The following is a 22,122-nucleotide window of genomic DNA, read 5'->3' as shown; positions in this document are numbered from 1 at the left end:
ATTAAACCAAAATGCTTAACACGGCCGAGGAACCATTTTCGATTGGTTTTTGGTGCCGAGTACAAAACACAGTTCTCAGCTATGAACTGAACAGTTTCCAGCTTTCCAGGATGGTACCAAAAACAACCTGAGGGCTGCAAGGACTGCAGGGCAGGTTTCAAGAGGAATTTACGGCTTCTCCAAAGTACTGCAGGAGACACAGTAAAAGAAGGGCCTCTGAAGTCTCACTCTGTCTATGGATCTCTGTGGAAATGAGGAAGAGAAAATATTCCAGTAGCAAAACTTTTAATTGCACAATGATCGATAGTTTTAAAGCTCTAAAACATTAAAAAGTAGCATTAAAAAGTTCACTAGAAAGAGTTCTAACTGAACACCTGCCACATAAACCGTCCGCTCCAGGCAGAAATTTAGCTGTAAGAGCTGTAAGCATCAGTGCAAAGCAAGAGGCACTGGGAAAGCAGCCACACCACCTCCAAACAGAAAGGCCATGCCATTTTGGTGGATTTACGTTAGACAGCCCCTTTCAACCAAAGGGTTGAGAGCGACGCACCACCCATGGGAGTCAGAGCCTCAGCGCCGAAGGGCAACCGCTCCTGGAGAGCGAGGGAGCCCACAGCACCAGCCTAAGCAAAGCGAAAGCCCGAGATCCGACCACCACACTCAGGGCTGATGCGCAGCCTCCAAATATCCAGGTCCAGCTGGTGTCCCTGGGCACGCTGACCGGGCAGATCACTTCACTGTGGCCAGGCTCGTGTCACTGCCTTGGTTCAGGGAGATTCACTGTTATCCTGGCATCTTCAGCAGCGAAACCTCCCACGGAGCGCTGCTCCAGCGCGCACCCGGCCAGCCCTCACTGTACGTCCTTCTTGTGAGAGAAGTAAAAATCTACCCCTCTGTCCTTGTGCTGCGCTGGCGTGTGTGCGGGTTCTCTCCTGCCCCTGGGATGGGGGCTTCTTCCCTGCTGCAAATTAAAGATGAATAGTGAGATGTTTACTGCTGCTGAAGAGTGAATCTCATCACAACGCAGCCTTGACACGCAGAAAAATGTGCACGTGGCACTTCTCTCACGTTCACTAAAAAGGCAAGGAGGCCTGACAGGCACAGCTCTAGGCTTGGACTTAGAAAACTAAGTCCAAGCCTAGAGCTGGTTCTGTATTTTCAAAGGTGTTTTGATACTCAGTTTGGGGAGTTTAGGAGAGGAGAGGTTCTTCTCCAGGCCTCACTAACTTTGGGCCATCAGTCCCTCATAGGAGGATTTTAATTTCACAGTGTGGCAGCATAGGCCCACAGAGCCCCAGGTGAGCTGGAAAGTTGACCAAAACAAAACAAAGGAGCTTTTTGGGTTCAAGTTTCATCCCTGCCTCAAACCAGTGTCTTACCAAGGGGCTCCTTCACAGAGTCCTTTCTCTGATCTCAGAAGGGTAATAATCCAAGCCCTTCAACAGCACGGCCGGAAGTGGAAGGCTTTGCTTCCACAAAGCTTTCCACTCATGGCAAAGGAATCTGGTCTGAGAAATGTGGTATTGCACCTTGGGATTAAAACCCAAAATGGAGACATGCTTCATTCTTCATTGGACATCATATGACAACTAAATTTGAGCCTCCAGAAAATATCCTTACTCAGGAGGAAGCAGGGAGGATGCACAGCGGAAGACAAAATGCTGAAAACCCCTTGAAATACGCAAGCGTTGGTGACATCCATTTCCTCCTTCCCTTCCAGTTCCCCCACCACTGACCCCACCCAGTACAGAGCACTTTCCTTCCATACCCATCTCCTCCAAGAACAGCAGCCCAGTCAGCAGATGCAAGTCTTGACACGTCACAGCATCCACATCTTAATCTGTCCCCATGCTACAGGGCAGGTGCACCCAAAAAGCAAAGTGCAAGAGCCAGCTCCTGTATTCGCTGGTCTTGCTGACTCCAGTTTGGATGCGCTCTAACGCGGCAGAGGTTCCACCTCATGAACAGAGTGGAAGCAGCATCAACCTTGGCTCCCTTCTGTCCGTCCGCACTGGGGGGTGGTTAGGCCAGTGGAGGCCTTCAGAGATGCCCCATCCCTCCGCTCGTATCTGGCACTGCGTATATCCAGAAGGAAAAAACCCGAGGAAGAACAGCTACCTATAAAATAGTAACAAAACATGGGTTCGCTCTTCAGCCCTAAAGCCAACTGGCCTGGCACAGTTTATGTCCAGATGGCGTAGGGTGGCTTTGTCAAGACTGTGGCAGTCCTTAGCACCTGGTACCCTCCAATGGTGCTTGAACAAGGTTTCAGGACGTTCTTACTGGCCCTGGCAAAAATCGTGCTGGGGAATCCACCCACAATGTAACTGGATGACAGGAGGTTGGTACTGGGGCTTGTGCCTCAGACACAAGCTAGGAAAAGTTAGGACAGGCACAGCTAAATAACCCTGGCTGCCAAGTCCCTGTGCAGAGCTGCATCTGCTGTGAGGTAACGTGACTTCGCATTAAAGCAATTTTTTTTTTCCCTTTATACCTGAGAAAGAAGAGCAGAATTCACAGGCACTCCTACAGATGCACGGCAGCTGCCTGGAGCCCTCCCACCCCACCCGAGCATTCCCGGTACTCACGGGCTTCTGGCTGATGTGTCGGCTCCACTCCGGGGCTGTCACAACTGGCTGTGGGTAGGTCTCGCCTAGAGTTACTCCTGCCTGGGCGAGAGCAGCCCTGTTCAGTGCCCAGGGGGTGTGGATATCTGCTCCCTTGATGCCCTGTAATTCTGGGACCCACAGCCGGACGTAATCCCCCTGCAAACAGAACCAACAGGACAGGATCCGTTCAGTAACAATCTGTAAGGGCCTCCCAGCAAGGATCTTTCTTAACATGAAAGAGAGAAGCCTGATTTCCAGGTAAAGAAGCTGAGGTACTACAGCATCAGTTACCTCTGCCAAGTCTTAGCCCCTCCTGTTAAACCTCCTACTGAAAATCTGTGGCTAAACAGAGAGACACAGGTACTGGAGCTTCTCTCCTGGGTTCACCCTGCAGGCAACAGCAGAAGAGAGGTGGTTTTTTGGTACAGTTTGCCTGCTCTATTCAGGAAACAGTGAGATGAGGTCACTCCCGGTGAGTCTTTTTTTTTTTTCTTTCCACTGGCTGTGAAGGAAACTAGGGTGACTAGCTCAGCTGCACAGCCACCTCTGTGCATGGCAAGATGACCTCCCCTTGCCCCTGAATCTCTCCCATTAATCCTACTGCTCTGTCCCCGACTAGGACTAGTTTCTGATTCCTTGCAAAGTCCTGCTAGCTACAGTGCTGAAGCAACTGCGCAGTTTGCCTCGAAGCTAAGGAATGGGGTGGAAGCAGGTAATCTGGTATATGAACGCTGGCTAAGCACGTGGAAAGGGCAATTTATCTGCTTCCACCACTTACAGAGGACAGTCAGGTTTAATCTACTCTCCAGGACCTCCTGAGGAGCAGCTCCATCTGTCTTGTCACTTCTGAGTTCTCCAAGAAGCTGCTCTGTGCTCAAGGAAATGGCTGTGTGAGATAGTGATGGGATGTGGCTGTTACCCGGAAGAAATGGTGATGAAACACGAAACATACAGACCAACGGCAGGGCAGGGAGGGTGTACAGAGCACCAGCTTCTTCGGGGACCGCAGTAAACGTCCGATCTTCCTGTACAACAACGAGGAACCTGCCCGACTGTCGGCAAGGAGATCACAGAACTGTTCTCGCAGCAGTCCCCACACAGCAGATTGATCTCCTCTGTTCCCTGAAACTATCACAGATGCTTTGCTGCACCATGCATTGTAAGACAGCTGAAGAAGACTCACGTTGCCGTCGTCATCCAGGCCTTGTTTAATCATGTTGAACTTCCTGTTGTCCCGTGGGTCGTTGCCAATACCAGCGCTGTATAACCAGTTGCCGTAATTGCTACAAACGTCGTAATCCACCTTGAGAAGAGAGGAAGGAAACAGTAAGAAGAGGTGGGCTGGCCCTTGGTGAATCTTCTCTCCCCATCCACCCCGTGTCTCAAGGGGAAAACTCCTCGCTTGGGAATCAGTCTGGCCACACTGGGGTAGTCAGAGCTCTCACGCAGGTACAGCCATCTGGCTCTGAAGAGGACCACGCTGGATGGCTGTTGTGTACAGCTGGGATCAGCTTCCCAGGCTACTTCACTTCATGGTCCTTATGTCAACGAGATAAATAAAGTCCAACCAAAATCTCTTTCTCAGTTTCCTTTTTTTTAAAAAAAGTCCTTCTCTTTCTGCCATCATCTGACAGACTTCATCACAATTATTCTTGCTGACATTCCAAGAAACAGTAGCCCAGTACATTTCAAATGCTAGAGAAAATTCTTCCTAACTGGTTATGAGAGACTACAGATCCTATTAGGCAGATAGGAGAAAGTCTAACTCAGCCTGTACAGAGCGACCACGCAGAGCGTACGGAGATTCAATCAGTACAAACACTGCAGTTGTTTCCCTGCTGTACTCAGCCTTCATCAGGCGATAAACCTCAACTCACAGAGAGCTGCAGAGGTGCTTTACTATGGGGAACACTAGAGCTATCGTGATGTACTCAGCAGGCTGCACATCAAGTTATTCTACATCTAAACAAATAAAAAACTCTCAAGGATGCTTATGTAAAACGGAGCAAGGGTCCTGAAACAGGCACAAATGAGAGCAGAACATGGTCCAGTCTAAGTGCCCTTCAGCTGAGCAGGGTGGCTTCAATCCAGCACCAGAAGCTTTTCAGTTGTGGGACAATTCAAACCCAGCTCAGGAGGGGAGTGGCAGGGATAGCAAATAGGGCGTGGGATCTCGGCACATTCCTAGGAGAGGTGTCTGCATTGCGAAAGCGTAGCTGGCAGCTGCAGCAGAGTTTGCAAACACACGTCACTGAGCAGGTTCAGCGCTGTTCTCCCTTCACTGCAGCTGCAGCAACAAACCATTCCACACGGTGATGTTTCCAAAATCTCAGCCGCTCCTTAAAGCGGGGAGCTCAATGCACCCAGATGGCAGAAGGCAGCTGGGGACAGGGTGATCAATAGCCAGCCATCCTCGCCCTGCACCAGGCTTCCCCTTCGCAGCGGCTCTTCCTCCGGCCGGTGAGATAAGGAGGGGAAGAAAGAAGCCATCGGAGGCCTGATTGCACGATTAACATGCAGGAAAGCGTGTGTGGGAGGTGAGGGCAAATCCAAGGGGGACTGGAGGAGGCAAGCTCATTTCCCTCTCAGCCTTGCCCCTTCCTGGCATTCTCTTTGGTTTGTTTCTCTCCCTTTCCTTGGGGCCTGACCCTGTGAATGAAATCAGAGCTGAGACATTCTCTGCTCAGGACACCAGGGGTACCCGGCCTTTCCCCGGGCTTCAGCGGGTTGCGGAGAGCTTAGTCTACCTGCCTATCTGGTGTGGATGACAAACATCCTTTTCTTCACAGGCACGCACCAACACTCGTGGGCCTTTGCTGGAAGTATCAGAAATGAAATACACATTGCTTTCCATTTTTAGGGACGAGGGAGACCAGTTTCATTCTGGTCTCTACCATTCTATAGCCGTATCTCCCCCATCAAACTGATGTCTCCTGTGTGTTATTCTGGGAATGCCGCTAGGACAAAGTAACAGAGCTGTCTCGCAATGTATCAGTGTGACACAAGCTGAAGGGAAGGGGCAGAAGGACACAAGGATCAGCCTGTGCCACACCAACCTACAGTGGCAGGCAGGATCTGGGGCTTCCTGAGATTAAAGGGCCAGTGCAGAGCGCCAAATCTGCTTCCAGCAAGGCTGGTAACATTCACGCTCATATGAAAAAAGGTAAGTAATCCAGGGAGTGTCTTTCCAGTGTGAGACCTTCCAGGTCTTCCTCATTTGGGGAGCAGAAGCTGGAATTGTCCATGGCCCTCTGAGTCTGACTGCAAAGTGAACCAAGCTTCTATCTGAGGAAGGCAAGGCTGCCCGCCTGTCAGAGCAAAGCCTCAGCTCCTGACTCCCAACTCTTAATTAACTGGTGACTTTGAGTATGAGGCTTGCCTGTACATGAAGCAAGCTGTCCTCTCTGTGAAATGAAGTCACCTTCATGACTGCTCTGAAAGCCACAGCTGATAAATGCCATCAAAAGCCAGATTCTACAAAATATTGAAAATGGTCCTAGTGGCTCACTCTGCAGAACAGGCACATGCAGATGCGTTTGCGGGGGCTCTTGCTCTTATTTGGAAAAGAATCGCTGCATGCAGCCACCAACACCACTTTCTGGAGGATCCTGCAGAAGTCCTGCACCGTGTTACTGTGCAAGCCCACCACTGTGCACAGCACTGGTGTGAGACACAGCAATGGGAAGAACACCCAGATCTTCCTGTAGATCTCCGTGGCCAAAGCCATGTCAGAGCTTAGCTTCAAGGAAGCTCAAAAAAAAATTACAGTCACAAAAAAAGGTTCTTTTAATTGCAGATAATGGTGAGATGCCTGGGCTTTCTCTGTACCTCCAGCCATCCTAGTGAATAGAAAGTTTTCTGATTACCAATAGCCTCTTGTATCCTACAGACAAGATCTTTAATGCGACGCTGATATCAGTCTTTTTCAATCTGTACCATTCAGCCTGGTGAGGGACAAATGCAGATTATCGCCTCGTCAGCCTCAGTTTTCACTGAGGTGCTACTGATGCTCTCTTCACCAGTACCACCAGAGACAAATGGCAACCAAGCAAAGATGCAGAGAGCTGTACAGAGGCTCTGTGCCTCTGAACTGGGGACTGCCAGCCTGTTCAGAACTTCTTGGGAAGAATCTATAGGGACTGAGGATGGAGAAGCGACCCAGCTACTTAACCGTGCTTGCGTGACTGCTGATTGGTATCAGGAACAAACTGGTGCTCCAGTTGGCAGGGAGGCCTGGGACTCACCAGATGAAGAAGGATCCCTCCAGCTGGGGTGGAGCTCTCTGGAAGCTGATTCAGCTATTGTCCACACTCGGCCTGTTCTTGACTAGATGGCTTCCCTCTCCACAGCGATTGATGCAAAGACGCTGTGCCAGCACTGGCTACAGTGGCAAGAACACATTTCTTTTTGTGTTCTATTTCTGGGCTGTCCTCCTCCTCAACCTCTGGGGTCAGCAAATCAGAGCATTCTTAACATAATTTATGTTTAAAAGTTTCCTCAAGTGTGACAGATCTCTGGCAAAACCCTACATGGAAGATGAAAACTATAATTGCAGACTTCCTAGCTACATCTTAGTTGATGACAGCTTCACTGTGGCAAAATTCCCTTTTCTTACATGAGCTTTGGGAAGTATATACCATGCAAACAGTATCTACATGCACTTGTGTCAGCCTGAAAATTAATGATCATCTTCTGTATCCTTCCTTATTAGATAGAGCTGTCCTCCTGTCTGTCACTCAGAGCCAGGAGCGCAAACTCCAGACACACGAAGAGTTCAGTCTTACCAGCAGGTATTCGAACCATTCTGCCCCCATCCTCCAGTCCAGACCCAGGTCCTTGGTGAGAAAGCTGGCCACATTCTGCCGCCCTCTGTTAGACATGAAGCCTGTGGCAGCCAGCTCTCGCATGTTGGCATCGACAAACGGAATCCCTGTTTTGCCCTCTGCGGAGACAAAAGACAGTGCTGAGACATGATGACATTTTTGGGCACTTATGAACCAACCTGTGGTCGTGCATTCACAGCCACCCAAGCAAGTAAGACAGTGCCAGCATAGAGAAGCAGTGAGAGATTTCAATGAGGTTTAGCAGCCGCTAAGATCCACTGGAAATTAAATGGGAAATTATATTGAAAATTAAAATGAGGAGAATTTGGGGGAAGAAAAGAAAAAGGAATAGAAAAATCTCAGACTGGAAAAACAATGAATCAGGTGGATTGCATGGAATTTTGCAGAGCAAAATAAATATCCACACAATAGTGAGATGTGCCAAGAACAGAAACATTCTTGACAGGGGACTAACAGCAGAGAGGAATGTATTGGACAAGTCCCCAGGGGTTAGCACCTGAAAAGTAGAGAGCCCTGTCTATTGTTAAGGAAAAGATTTATTGTACCTGTGTGCAAATGGACACACATGGCATTAATGTGAAGAAAGATATATAGGTGTGTGTTTCACTGATTCTGATACTTTAATCTGTTAGTCCCTCCAGGTTTTAATTTGAGACATGGTGCTTGCTATTCATGTGACAGCAAAGTTATAAAAGCTAAAGAAAAGCAAGGATATTAAAAGGTTGTGGCATAACAAAAGACGTGATTTATTCGAAGGCTGTTTTAACCTTCTACACAAAACCAAGTGGAAGAACAACTTAGCACTGATAAGAAGGGCTGGTCAGCCTCTGTGTGACTAAACAGAAGGGACCAACAGGTCGTAAACAGTTCCCCTTGTGCAGGAAAATCTAACTGCAGCGCATCTCACAACCGGGCAGAGCCTGCCCACTCATGATACCCTGCAGGCCTGCTCCTGCGTGGTGCTCAGGCTCAGAAGGGAAGGCACTCACACCAAACCGAGAGGTTAGATTCTTGTTTGGTGGGAACAGTTTAAATATCAGGGCCTGATCATGCTGACAGTCCCCTACAGAAATCTGAGTTAGCGTTACGGCACACGTTAGCATGCAGACATGTGGAAAACAAAAGCACGCTTAGCCAAACCGGTGGTTCCTACTGACCTTTCCAACAGTCAAAGAGCTGAAGGTCCTTCTTCCAGGGAACCTCTTTACTTTGAAGCCCTATTAAGGCAAAAAAACCGAATTGCTAATGAAGATAACTGCTGACATAGGCAGTTATTAATAAAACAATGACAGCCAGAGGCACCTTGGTCGACGCAAGACGTTAGGATGAAGCTAGCCCTCTCAGGGGTATTACAAACAAGCCATGTTCCTTCTGCAAAGATTTAGAGATGATCTGTTCCTCCTTTCAAGCATTCCAAAGTGATTTCTGATGCCAGGGAGGATGCTCAAGCCTGCACAGATTTTGATTATTTGTTTTATTGGTGTTTGCTCTTTTTTTTTTTTACTTAAAAGTGACTCAGACCTCACAAGCAGCTGGAGATGTGCTCTGGCCCAAGCTAATATTTTCTTGTTTTATTTTACTCCAGGACAATGTTTATGTGAAATCTGTTTCTGTAGCAGGTACTAAACTCAGAATTACCTGGCAGAAGTCCTCAGTAACACTTTGCTCCTGCAGTGCAAAAGACACAAGACTTATTGATGTGTTTGAAGCCATGAATGCACCTGAGAATGGTCACATAGGAATTAGGGCTTCTCCTCCTGAAAAGATGGCAGGATCAGTAGCCCAACTGAAGTGCATCTACACCAAGGCAGGCAGCATGGTCTTGCACTTGGGTCACAACAACCCCAGGCACACTACAGGCCTGGGGAAGAGTGGCTGGAAAGCTGCCCAGTGCTAAAAAGGACCTGGGGGTGCTGGTCGACAGCCGGCTGAACATGAGCCAGCAGTGTGCCCAGGTGGCCAAGAGTGCCAACAGCATCCTGGCTTGTATCAGGAACAGCGTGGCCAGCAGTAGGGAAGGGATTGTCCCCCTGTACTCGGCACTGGTGAGGCCATACCTTGAATACTGTGTTCAGTTTTGAGCCTCTCACTACAAGAAGGACATTGAGTTGCTGGAGCGTGTCTGGAGAAGAGCAGCAAAGCTGGTGAAGGGTCTAGAGAGCAAGTCTTATGAGGAGCAGCTGGAGGAACTGGGGTTGTTTAGTCTGGAGAAAAGGAGGCTGAGAGGAGACCTCATTGCCCTCTACAACCACCTGAAAGGAGGCTGTAGAGAGGTGGATGTCAGTCTCTCCTCCCAAGTAACATGCAATAGGACGAGAGCAAATGGCTTCAAGTTGCTCCAGGGGAGGTTTGGATTGGATATCAGGAAAAAATTCTTTACTGAAAGAGTGATCAAGCACTGGAACAGGCTGCCCAGGGAAGTGGTGAAGTCACCATCCCTGGAGGTATTTACAAGATGTGTAAATGTGGCACGTAGGGACATGGTTTAGTGCTGGACTTGGCAGTGCAAAGTTAATGGTTGGATGTGATGATCATAAAGATCTTTTCCAACTTAAATGAGTCTATGATTCTGTGATTCTATATTCGTTGCTGCAGTGAGAGTTCAGACCCCAATTTCATGTGTAGACAACTGCACGTAAGCGACTGGGTCTGGAACTGAATCCCACTCCAATTCCTGTGCAGTGCAAGGCAGAAAGAATAGCTGGTGCCTTGGGATTCATACTGCTGGATCAGTTCCTGCTCAGTCCCAGATCCTCTGGTGAACGTGGGCAAGTCTGAAGCCTGGCTTCTCTCCAAAGGTGGAGCGTCTCGGGAAACAGCATCTTTACTTTTATTGTGCTGCTGTTTCCCACTGACACGTGTTAATAGTACTCCCTGTATCTAATCAGATTTAGGGCAAAAGTAAGATTGTAAGATTGTACTTTTCCTCTCCAAATATGGTGATCCATACACACCTCTTAACGAGAATATCCTTTTGCCATACTTCAGGGCCACAAATCGAAAGTAATCCCGCCACAGCAGTTCAAACAGGACCCTAGAACACAAAGCCATGGCTGTATTTCACTGTGGGTCAGATAAAATTACTGAATTAGGATTTTGCTTCCATAGCACCCATCATTAACACCGTGAGATTTATTCACAACGAGCAATTTCACATGATACCAGTTCTCACCCCAAGCCTAGCTCGCACCTGGCTGACTACAGTGAAAGGAAACTTTCCATCACTTGGGAAGCTTTCCGTAACTCAAGTGCAGGAGCAGAATTTTAGGAAACCTGTTTCTCATCCATCCCTCCTGGGATGTAATTCTCCAAAGAGCAGGGCGAGGACCTGATTTAGCTTCGCGCTTCCGCATGAGCAAGCATGTCAGCACATTCCTAAGAGCTTTGTGTTGATTTAAGCAATAACCTTTGTAAGGGACTTAAAGACATCTTTCAAACCTGGGTTTGCAGTGGTCTAACGCATGAGACCATGTGCTAGGGACACAGAGAATAGACAATTTTAAATAAAAATTTTATATAAAAAGCGCTTCTTATAAAATGATGGCACCTCAGCCTCTGAGACCTGCTTCAACTCTGGCATATTGGAAATACTCTGCTCAGCTGATGTTTTGGCTTACGAGATCTTTCTGGAAAACTTGATTACAAAACAAGACACTGTCCAAATGCTAAAAACTACTGTCATGATACTGAGGTTCACTCAGTCCCTCATGTGCAGCAACCACGACCTGTGCTTCACTGTACAATTCACTGCAGTGTCTGGGAGCTTGACAGCTTCTTTTTTATAATTATTTATCACTTTTAAATGCTCAGATCACCATGGCACCCTGGCTGCAGGCAGCCTAGCTGGCTATTAGATGGAGAAAAACATGAGTATGCTCATTTTTTGAAATCTTTCCTCTCTTAATTCTCTTTGAAGAAAACAAAAAAGCATACACTTCAACAGGCAAATGGTGATATTTTATCTGCCATTTGAATTTTTATGAAATTAAGTATTTTGGCTGGAATTGCTGGCAATGTTCTGCCTGTTCTTCACCAACCACTGTGCAGTTTGACATGTTGCATTGTAACAAACCGATATGAAAACATAGTTCTACAGTCTGCACAGACCTCCTGGTTTGGGTTTTTCCCCATCCAGGTCTTGTGTTAGGCCAGGCTCTAACATGAACCTGTTTCTCTATGAAAGCTCCCTTCCAGGCTCTAATTCCCAGTGTCTGGGCAGATCAGAGTGCATGAGGAAGTTCAAGACCAGTCCAGGGATGGACACACTGACCTCAACTGCCCCCTGGGCTCCTTCAGGACAACCTGCAGGCAGCCGAGCAGCCAGCAGTGGGGTGAGGAAGAGCATGGGTGACAAGGTGGGAGGCATTAAGCCCACTTCCAGTCCCCTCTTCTCCTTTGCTATGGCGTTGTGGTCATGGTCAAACAGCCAAGCAAGCACGGGGCCTTCGCTGGACTGTGGCCAGAGGTCCTTCTGACACCACATGATTTGTAGGAGTCGCACAGGCACTGAGCCTTGGCGTGAGAAACTCCTTGGCTTTTATTTGTAAATTATTCTTCTTCCTTCCGATCTAGCCCATAATAACAATACGGAGAAGGATGGTATTGATTTACAGAGATCAGTTTTAAAAATAATCAACCGCAATTTCCCAGCAATAATTATGACAACTAGCATTAATAATCTTTACTTATAAAGTGCCTAAAGCCTCTGGATGTCAAAGGCAGACCAGAAATCCATACTGAAACAGAACCGCAATGCAACCCAGAGGAACCAGACAGCAGGCACAGGAAAAACAAACATTAATTAAGAAGAAAGTTAACAAATCACTCTCTCATGTGCATGAGATGTTGGTTTCCTTTTCAGAGAAAACAAACCACGGTGATTGTGCAGGGACATACCAGTATGTGCTCTGATTTGCCGTTCTCTCCTTTTCATACTTCTGGATCTGCTCATAGATGTAGCGAGGTGAAATGCAGCCCAGCGCCAGCCTGCAAGCAGAAGAATGATGTCCTGAATGCGATGCAGGACTGACAGCTTGATGTCTGCGCAGAGGGAGTGGAGGGGAAGTTTTGTGTTTAGAATTGTTGTCTGAAAACTCTTCCTTGGCTTGCAGTTCCGCCACTGACTTCCCAAACGGCGCCAGTCAAGTTGTGTGACTCTTCCAACTCTGCAATCGGAGAATCAAAATCCTCCCCTTCCCAGCATATCTGTTGCAGGAGTTTCCAAGCTCCTGAGATAAATAATTTTACAGAAGTTTTGCCTAAAACACTTGATCAGCTGGTGACTTAGCACGCCAATGACAAAGTCAGAAATGGATCTCAAATGTCAGCCTCTACATCAACCGTCCCAGCCCTTCAACAGCTCCCCTTTCACTACAAACCCATTTATCGTGTCCAGGGCTCCCACACCTGCAGTCTCTCATCTGAGCAACCACAGAAGGCAAGTGACTCGGTGAAAATCTCAGGCAAGGCAGGCAAACTAGAGATTCAAACCCAGCTCCAGCATTTCAACTCACTGGGCTCCTTCCCTTTGTTCCAAATCTGTGCTGTGCAAGCTTGTAGACTCCAATCTGATCACAAGGGTGCTAAGGAACAGCTTTTACTTTGATTTTCTTAGAAATGTATTTTACTGCAATTTCCCACTAGGGCTCGTGGAAACATTTGATGTTCTAATGAATTTTGGAAAACAGGAAGAAAGGGCCTGAAGAGTTTTCCCTTATTTGTTGACCAGCTCTAACACTTAGAAATGGCCAGCGTGAGACGTGAATGACTGGCTGCAATGATTTTGATTATCTGTTGACAGAGGAACACTTTAGGGCAGGCAGATCAAGACTGTCTGCTCTGGGCAGGTGGCCAGGTTGGAAAACTCGAGTGGAGGCCACAAATGAAGAACTTCTACAGTGCTAGGGGTCCTGGGATCCCGAAGTGCCACCAGGTGGAGCCATCCACTGCAACCATTAAAGCACAAGCCAGTTGCAAATGAGGACTCCTGACCTGTAAGAGCCTCAGAAAAATTGTTTTACATTGAAATTCTGTCGGGAAAACACTCCAGATGTTTTCAGGATTAGGCTGAACTGAGTTCTGCTGCTGCAGTTTCAGTCTGGAATTAACTCTGCCCCTTCCAGCACTGGAGACTGAAACCCCTAATTAGAAGTCATCATATTTACCCAAACAAGAGATCCTTTTGCAATAGGAATAATCGGAAGTGTCTCTTCACCTCACAGAAAGACAGAGTGGCAGTGAGGTGAGGTGACTTGCCCCACAATATTCAGCAAACCAAGACTGGATTGAGTTCTGCCACAGCCCTGTCAACACGCTGAAGCTACGCCTCTTCCCTGGCTACTCTCAGCCACCTGTGATACACAGAACAGCACAAAGGCAGAGACAAGCGGTGCCTCTCTCCAGTGCCCTGTCCGCATCTCTGCCCTCAGCACACCGGGCTCTTGGCACAGTACTGCTACACTTCAACAGTTTCTAACTGTAGGAATATTTACAGGGACCTGCTGCCTGGAAGTGCAATAAAAAGCAGCTCTGAGGCTGCTGTATGCCAACAAAAAGGGCAAAAGGAATCACACCTAGACCCCTACCCGTGCCCAGTGGGCACTCAGCAGACAGGTAACATCAGTTTGGGATGGGAGCAGAAAAGGAGCTTCCAATCTCACAACAAAAATCTTTACCATGGTGCAAATTTAGTTGAGTAATCCATTCCCACCAGCCCATTCCGAGTCTCCTTGTAAGATGCAACCAGGTTCTGTGTGAGTAAAAGAACAAAAGGTTTTAATACTTCATATGCAACCTGCTAAAGATGTTTTCATAGCGGAGCTAGAACAATCTGGCAGGGCTCAGCTCCCTCTCATGGCTGCCTGCAAGGACTACAGAACTGCCAAATTACTGCCTCCAGTGCACAGGAATTAACCAGGCCAGCAGTTTCCTGTATAGCTCTGGGATGCGTGTCACAAACTATGCTCCCCACTTCGGCCTGTAGCACACTTCTTGCTACAAGCGCTACGAACCTGGCCCACACCCACCCGACTCTGGACCAATAATCCACTGAAAAGCACCAGTGGGACTGGCGGCCGGTTCACTCGTCCATGCAGCTGCTTGTTTGGGTTTGAGAACCGCAGTGTCTGACAGCAGCCAAGGAATCCTGATCGCTGTTATTTCTGGGCCACCCGTATTTCCAGTTTCCTGAGCACTCCATTGACACAGGGAAGCCTGATCTCTCCTTGATCCCCTTGCTGCACGGGTTACAACTGCTAAAATGCTGTTCTAGCTCATTGGGGAAGACAATACTTGCATAACAAAAAAGAAGGAACAGGTTTTCCAGCACAGATTGTATTAATGCTTGACCAAGAGTAAAGCTATGCATGCTTGGACTGGTTTTGGCTGGGATGAGTTAAATTTTTTTCACAGTAGCTAGTATGGGGCTATGTTTTGGATTTGTGATGAAAACAGTGTTGATGACACACTGATGTTTTACTTATTGCTGAGCAGTGCTTACAGAGCCTCGAGGCCTTTTCTGCTGCTTACACAGCCCCACCAGTGAGTGGGCTGGGGGTGCACAGGAAACTGGGAGGGGACACAGCCGGGACAGCTGACCCCAGTTGACCAAAGGGATATCCCACACCGTATGACATCACGCTCAGCAGTACAAACTGGGGAAGACGGAGGAAGAAGCGGACGCTCAGGATTACGGCGTTTGTCTTCCCAAGTAACATGTTACACGTGACTGAGCCCTGCTTTCCTGGAGATGGCTGAACATCTGCCCACTAATGGGAAGTGGTAAAGGAATTCCTTACTTTGCTTTGCTTGTGCATGCAGCTTCTGCTTTACCTACTAAACTGTCTTTATCTCAACTCATGAGTTTTCTTTACTTTTACCCTTCCGATTCTCTCTGCCATTTCACAGGGGAGTGAGGGAGTGGCTGCGTGGGGCTGAGTTGCGTGGTGGAGTTAAACCATGGCAATGCTCCTCAGCAGCAAGGGAATGCAGGAGCTTCTGCAGCACAGCTCACAGGATGCACAGACAAAATGTAGTCAGCAGCAGCTTCATTCCACCGAAGTGAGGGAGCAAGAAGTAGCTGCAATTAGTGGCTGCAAGTTTTTAAACCAGACTATTAGAAACCTCCTACTATTTTTAACTGTGAGTAGCAGCTGGGGTCAAATGTTCCTTGCTCCAGTTGCAATTGCAGCCCTTCAGGCCCCTTTCACTCCTCCAAAATGGAGGAACTACATTGCTGATGACATGGGACAGGAAAGCAGAAAAGGCAAATCAAGGTAAAGGAGCTAAAAAATTGTCCCAATTCCCAAAAGCGGATGACAAAAAAAAGACTTAAGAGGGATGGCCACTAAATTAGGTTCCTAAGTATTTGGCTTACATTCCCAGTTCCTGGATGACTTCTTTTTTGTTTACTTTGTCTCTCTGAAAAATTGAGATAATGCTAATTCCCTCCTTCGTAAAGTGTTATACAGGGGTTAAGGAAATACACTTAGGAAGTGAAATTGCAGCCTCACCCACTTGCACAGCCATATATACGAGGGATAGGATGCAGACAAGGAAATAGAAGAGTTACCGTGTCCCAGAAATAATACTGCAGTCTCATTAAAGCCTGGGTCTCTCCTCCACTGCAGGGGAAAGCTGTTCGTGGATCAGTCACAAGATCTGCCACAGAAAACACCATCACCTCGTCACCCCCTTGGAAAGCACCTCAAAGTTAGGGAGATTAAAATCTAGGGATGTTCAGCAGTAGGGATGTCTGCTTTGAGGAAATAAAAGATTGTGCCCTGGTCTTCCTTTAAAACAAGGGTCACATCAAATATATTAAAAATTACTGATTAAGAGGATGTTTTCTGCCCAGCTGCAGGGCAGCTCCTCCACGGGGGGAATTTACCTTCATTTGCTATATGAGTGACCACAGACTTAGTTTGAAGGGCAACCACTGCCTTTGGGAGGCCTCTGTGTTTTGATTCTCACCAAGAGACATCCCTAAATAAGATTTCATGGGAGCAACTGCCAAATTAAATTTTCTTACCCTTCTGTCCCAAATCCTCCATTGTAGGGATACACCCTTCTTCCACCCCTGGAGCCAGAGGCTTTAGCTGATCTGCCATCCGCAGGGTTGACCGGACCTTCGCCTCAGATTCCACCGCTTTTCGGAAATGGGTGTAGACGTCGGGCAACCTGCAGAGATTACAGTACAATCAGATCTCCGCAGGATGGCTGCCCTGGCCCCTCCACACAGCACCATGTAGCCTCTGCAGAGAGAGGGTTAGCTTTCCAGGCTGCGCTCTCCTGAGGGGAAATCGAGTATTTGTGATGTACGGTTGTACATGATGGAGGGAGATGCCCCTGGGGCTAGCAGCCATAGGAAATTCAGTCCTTCACCCAATTTCTTTCTGCTTCAGATGCAAATAGCGCCTCTTCAATTTAAGGTGTGTCCTGATGGGGCAATGCATGAGGGTCAGATTTATCTCACCTAACTTCTGATTACCCGAAAGGCTGCCCTCAGTGTAAAAATTTGCAAGCTCCTGCTGCCTTTTCAGTCAGTGGACAGAAACAGGCATTTTTATGGCCTGACTATTCTGCCTTATTTTATATATTTTCTATAGGACACCATGAATCACTCAACTCCATCAACTACACCTTGAGTGACTATTGAGTGAGCCATGAAGAGTACTCAAGTAAAGGGCTACTGTCACAGGCAGCTGGGGTGATGGAGCAATCCAGTGCAATGTCACAAGAACTCTGGGCACTGCAGACTCAGTATCCAAACGGTGCTGGTGGAAGGGCAAAGAGAAATCAATCCCACAATAAATGGAGCTCCATGGAGCAGCCCACCTGGCAATAGGCCTGAAGGGGAGGTCGTCCCGATGATACAGCGTGGATCCCCAGAATGTCTGAATCTTCACGCCGTGCTGACTACACACCTGGCACAGCCCCTTCTCCACATCCAGCTCCTCCTGCGTGGCCTAGGGAGAACAAAATGCAGTGAGGCCATGGCTGGATGGCCTCAGCTCCTGCATGCACATGGACCCTGATCCCTGGTCTTGCCCTCCTCCCTCATCTCCACATTTAGCTTCATCCCTTTAGAGAGAGGTGTATGCTTCCCTCTGCCAAACCCAACAAGTGTTTTCACTCTCCATTAGAAATGCCAATGCCAAAATAAGGAACTCCTTGATGCAGGACTTCTCAGGTCTTTTAAGTTGGCATGGACTGGAAAGGTGACTGGACAAGTATATGTAAAAGAAATCCACTGAGGGTTATTGAATATCAGGATAGCATTCCTGTTTCAAGAAGTCCTCGAGCCACAGATTCTTGCAGGCTGGGAAAGTATTCAGGGAAGTATCTTTACAGATTTGTCCTGTGGTCTTCTCTGGGCATCTTATTGGTCACTGTCAGAAAAAGGCTATGGAGTCAGATGAGGCCTTTTGTCTGATTCTCTGTGGTTTTTCTTAGTGCTGCATGGACTAAAGCACAATGGGATGTGTAGGCTGTCCAGTTACAAGGGCTTTAGGCCTGACAGCAGGAATACCTGCAGTGCAGGTCACAGAGTGATTCCTGCATTAGACAGCCCTGAGGCCCAGACTTTGCTAATACTGAGTGCATCTATGTACATACATGTGTGTGTGTGCGTGTGTACACAAAGCCTCCAGGCCCAGTGGTTTGGATCCAGTGCCCTCCACTGAATCCAGCAGGCTCTGGATCAAACCTCGTAGTTAGCTCAATGAAAACAGGCCACTGACACACCAACCCCATCAGCAGTCTGGGACCACACTCATGTTTCATTCTTCAACGTGCTGGTAGGCAACTGCCTAAACACAGGTGCTGTCAACTCACCGTGGGCCTTTTCTCCACTCAATACAATGTCCCCTGGCAGCTATCTTCCTGTGCAAGGAAGGCGCCAGGAAAAGGCAGCTTCATGCAAATAGGACAAATGGACTCAGCTGATCTAAAAAGCCAGTTGCCAGCAACTCCTCTTCCTCAGCACTTGCAAGTGATCAATCACAAATAGCTGCTGTCATCCGGCAAGGACTCCCCCTCAGACATCTACACCACCCCCATCTCAGGAGCTAGCCCATTTCCCCAAGGTTAACAATACCACAGACAAGAAAGGCCCTGAACATAGAGAATCTGCATCACTATTTGGTTGTGGAAGAAACCGCCACAACCTAATTTGATCTTTTAACAATGTCATTCAAATATTTCCCTTACCTCTTCATGGAAAGCCACAGCGCTGACAGAGCCCAGCTGAGTAATCAGATCACGGACCACATCTTCCGGCTTCCCCTTCCTCACAACCAGCGTACTGCAAACACAAAATAACGGCTTGAATTGGGTTTGATGTTCTTGTTATTTATGTGTACAGGAGGCTCGAGTCCTGACTACGGAGAACAGGCAGCATGTGGAGGCAGACGGACAGGATTTGACTAGCCTACATTTTTTAGGACCCACTGAACACGGCCTATAAGCCTCTGGGGCTGAGTTTGTGTCAAACACATTCCTACACCCCGGATGCCTTAGAAAGGATGACTGGGCAGAAAGCCAGGCTGTTACCTAAAAGTGAATCTGTCAGATCTGTTCACCCTCACACACTGAGGCTGAGATTCAAGAACTGATTCCTCTTTCAGTCCCCTTCACAGGTAGTGGTGGCCTATGGGCAGACCACTCTCCTCTTTCATGTGGGAGTTTTCAGAGGGATTCTCTCCTCTGAATGCTCTGTGTTCGTAACAGTCAACAAAACCTTCCCTTCCACCTTGCAACTGCCCAGCTGTGTACCTAGGGAACTAGACCAAAAGAGAAGCTGTGGTGAGAAAGTTGGTCTTAGCATGGCTCTTCACAACCACACATCTCACTGCAGAAGACCAGTCATTTATCTGCCACTGAGAAGAGCACAGCAGCATTCAAGCAGCTCTGAATCTCTTCACTGCAGAGTGTGGGTGCAGATCCCCACTGCTCAGTTCTTTCAGTCTCCTATAACATTCACCACCTGCACTGCAAACCCAGAGCCATTCCTCTTGCTTCTGCTACCACCGTTCTGCTGCTCTGGGAGAAGACAGGCTGGCTGCTGCCCCTCCTGCTAAGCAAAGTCAGACGTTATCTGATAAAGGGATTCTTCAGCATGTAGACCTTCAGGCCCTGGTCTACCCCAATTATGGTTTCTAAAGACATAATGAAGGAGGAATCTATGAAGACCCCCTTCCCACAGTGTAGCCTACCAAACCGATTGGGTTTAGCAGGACAGGGATAAGCAAACATAACTGTCCAGTCCCACAAGCCAACTTGTGAGACCCATGTTGGTCTGTCTGAAGCAAACTCCTAAGGAAAACTTGCTAGGGACAAGGAAGGACACATGCCACAGTGGCTAGTGTCATTGCTTACATCTCGAAAGACTTACGTTCATGCCTCCAGTCATCAGGACTCTGGGCAAAGTGCTCAAGGCTGACACCCATCTGTGGTATTTGAGTTCAAGAAAGCAAAACCCCGCATGGCACACAGCCTGGATGGCTCTTCGCCCCCTTGAAGGTGCCACAGGTAGTCATCTGAACAGAGGTTATGTGTGGCTGAAGGAAGGGCTGAAACGAGCCATCATCAGAGCCCAGAGTATCTGACATGATTTGACTCACAGCACAAATATGTGTTGAAAAAGAGAAAGAAAATAAAAACAGATGTGTTATATGCATGGTGCTTTCTCAACTACCTTCCTTTTTTCTTGAGCGTTTCTCTTAGATCCTTCACGCTTTCCAGCAAAAACCTGAGCCGATGGGGCCCTGTCTTCGGGAAGCCGTAGCAGTGGGTGCCCAGGTAGTGCCGCGGGTCGAAGCAGTAGAGGGGAATAACGAAATCTGCGTGGCTTTGAGCCCAATGGAGCACCTGGAAACACAGAGAGGGCTGTGTCAGTTCTGGGGGGCAAGGATGCAGCGCCCAACTCTCCCTCGCCTACCCAAGAGCGGGTTTATTTCTAAAGAAATACCCGGGGAGCCGCCGGCCGGGCCCTACCTGGTTATCGTGGGCGCGCAGGTCGCAGCGCAGCAGGCAGATGGCCGTCCTCACCGCCCCCGCCATGGTGCCTCGACCGGGCCCGTCCTGCCTCACCCGGCCCGGCGCTGTCCTCCCTCAGCCCGGCCCTCTCAGCCCGGCTCGGTCCTGTCCTCCCTCAGCCCGGCCCCCTCAGCCCGGCCCGGCCCCCTCGGCCCGCCCCGTTCCCGCCTCCACCGCTTCCCGCTCAGCCCGTCCCGTTCCCGCCCCGCCGCCTTCGCTTCCCCCTCAGCCCGCCCCACCGGGGAGGAGCCGTCCCGCCTCCGGCTCCTTGCGGTCCCTGGGGACGGGCATGCCCCGTCCCACGTCCCGGGAGGGCGGCGGGACCGGGACGAGCTCTCAGCAGCGTCGGCCGGGGCCGTGTGGGCGCAGAGGAGGCGGCGGGGCAGGAGGCCCGTTTCCCTTGGTTTGGGATCCCCCCGCCTTTCCGTGGCCGCCTCTCACCAGAGCCCTTCCCAGGCCAGTCACAATTTGTGGGTGGTTGTGTTGTTTTTTTTTTTTTTTAACCTCCATAATCTCTTTATCTCCCACAAAACTGCAGCCAGGAGCCACCTCACGCAGAAGCGCGGCCCCGCGCTGGGGTGCGGCCATGGTGAAACCCTGCGAGGAGCGCTGCTCACCCGCCTCTGACAATTAGTATCGATTAATATTTCTCCTTTTAAGTGCCAAGGCTGCAAGATGACTGCACCCTTGCCTGCTAGCACGCGAACCAGCTTTGCAGATAGCTCACTCACCTGCTGAATAACAAAAGGTGAGCTGTACATTAGCAATAATTAATGTTTTTGACTCCCCGCACTAACTAACAGCAGCAACTGAAGTGAAAGGCTTGCCTCATCCTGTGGTTTCCATAAGGTGATGTCGGACAGTAGTGATCACACATCCCTTAATGAATTATCCCTCAGGATCCTCTTTTTCATTCAATGGCTCTCATAGTAAGAGGAAATGTGAAAAAAAAAAAAAGAACAAACCCAAAGCCCTGCTTGGCTCCCTGGCAGAGGACCCCAGCCACATGCTCCCCTGGGGTAACTCCACTGTTTTTCCTGGGCTGGGAGAGGATGGGGAAGGGGTAAACATCTTGCAGGGAGTTGGTGAGGATCCAGGTTTACAGAAATGAATTGCTGCAGCTCATTTAAGAGCCTGAATTGCTGAAGTGGAGCTTTTGGTGGAGCCACATGGACTCTTAAACGCTCACCAGAGATTAAACGTGATACCCAAACCCCAGTGGGTCCTGAGGAGTCCTGGTTTTATTTCCATCTCCCTCCAGGCCTGCAGGTCTGCCTGCAGTCTGCATTGGCAAGTGATGCCGATTCCCCGTGTGACCCACATGACACATCATCTCCTGATTTCTGTGCAACAAGGGCTCCTTTTCCTGGCTCAGCAGCCTGCAGCCTGCTACAAGAACCAGTGACTCATCCCAGAGGGCTCCTGTTTCGTCAAAGAAAAGTAGAGCCAAAACTTTGGCTCGTGCTCAAGGAAAACACTGTTGTCGGCTTGCAATGCACATGCCATAGAAATGGAAGGATTTTACGAATCATTTATAAATCTTCCCTGTTTGCCTTCATTTGGACAAGGACAAACAGTGCAGTTGGCTTTGCTTTAGTTTGCAATCAGGTTTCCCCCGCAATGTCTTGGTTGAC

General features: G+C 48.7%; 1 protein-coding gene across 2 annotated transcripts; it reads right to left on the bottom strand.

Moving 5' to 3' along the window:
• Window positions 1-312: 312 nt before the first annotated feature.
• LOC104478590 (cryptochrome DASH-like) lies at window positions 313-20,582 on the bottom strand. 2 transcript variants are annotated; one of them, XM_086741751.1, is made up of 14 exons: window positions 20,447-20,582; window positions 20,148-20,320; window positions 18,662-18,755; window positions 17,288-17,418; window positions 16,482-16,630; window positions 16,023-16,111; window positions 14,128-14,201; window positions 12,350-12,439; window positions 10,408-10,487; window positions 8,611-8,670; window positions 7,394-7,551; window positions 3,793-3,912; window positions 2,589-2,765; window positions 313-961 (listed from the first exon to the last, which is right to left on the bottom strand). In XM_086741751.1, the coding sequence occupies exons 1-14, from the start codon at window positions 20,510-20,512 to the stop codon at window positions 851-853; spliced, it is 1,572 nt and encodes a 523-aa protein (XP_086597877.1). In that variant the 5' UTR covers window positions 20,513-20,582; the 3' UTR covers window positions 313-850. The 2 variants fall into 2 exon arrangements, with proteins under 2 accessions (XP_086597877.1, XP_086597878.1); XM_086741752.1 differs by having other exon boundaries at window positions 313-958.
• Between the last annotated feature and the right edge of the window lie 1,540 nt (window positions 20,583-22,122).

This window comes from Chlamydotis macqueenii, chromosome 2 (assembly GCF_036417535.1).
Source record: "Chlamydotis macqueenii isolate bChlMac1 chromosome 2, bChlMac1.mat, whole genome shotgun sequence".
Taxonomy (NCBI): domain Eukaryota; kingdom Metazoa; phylum Chordata; class Aves; order Otidiformes; family Otididae; genus Chlamydotis; species Chlamydotis macqueenii.
The sequence above is the reverse complement of the archived record's forward strand: the minus strand, read 5'-3'. Positions and strand labels throughout refer to the sequence as shown.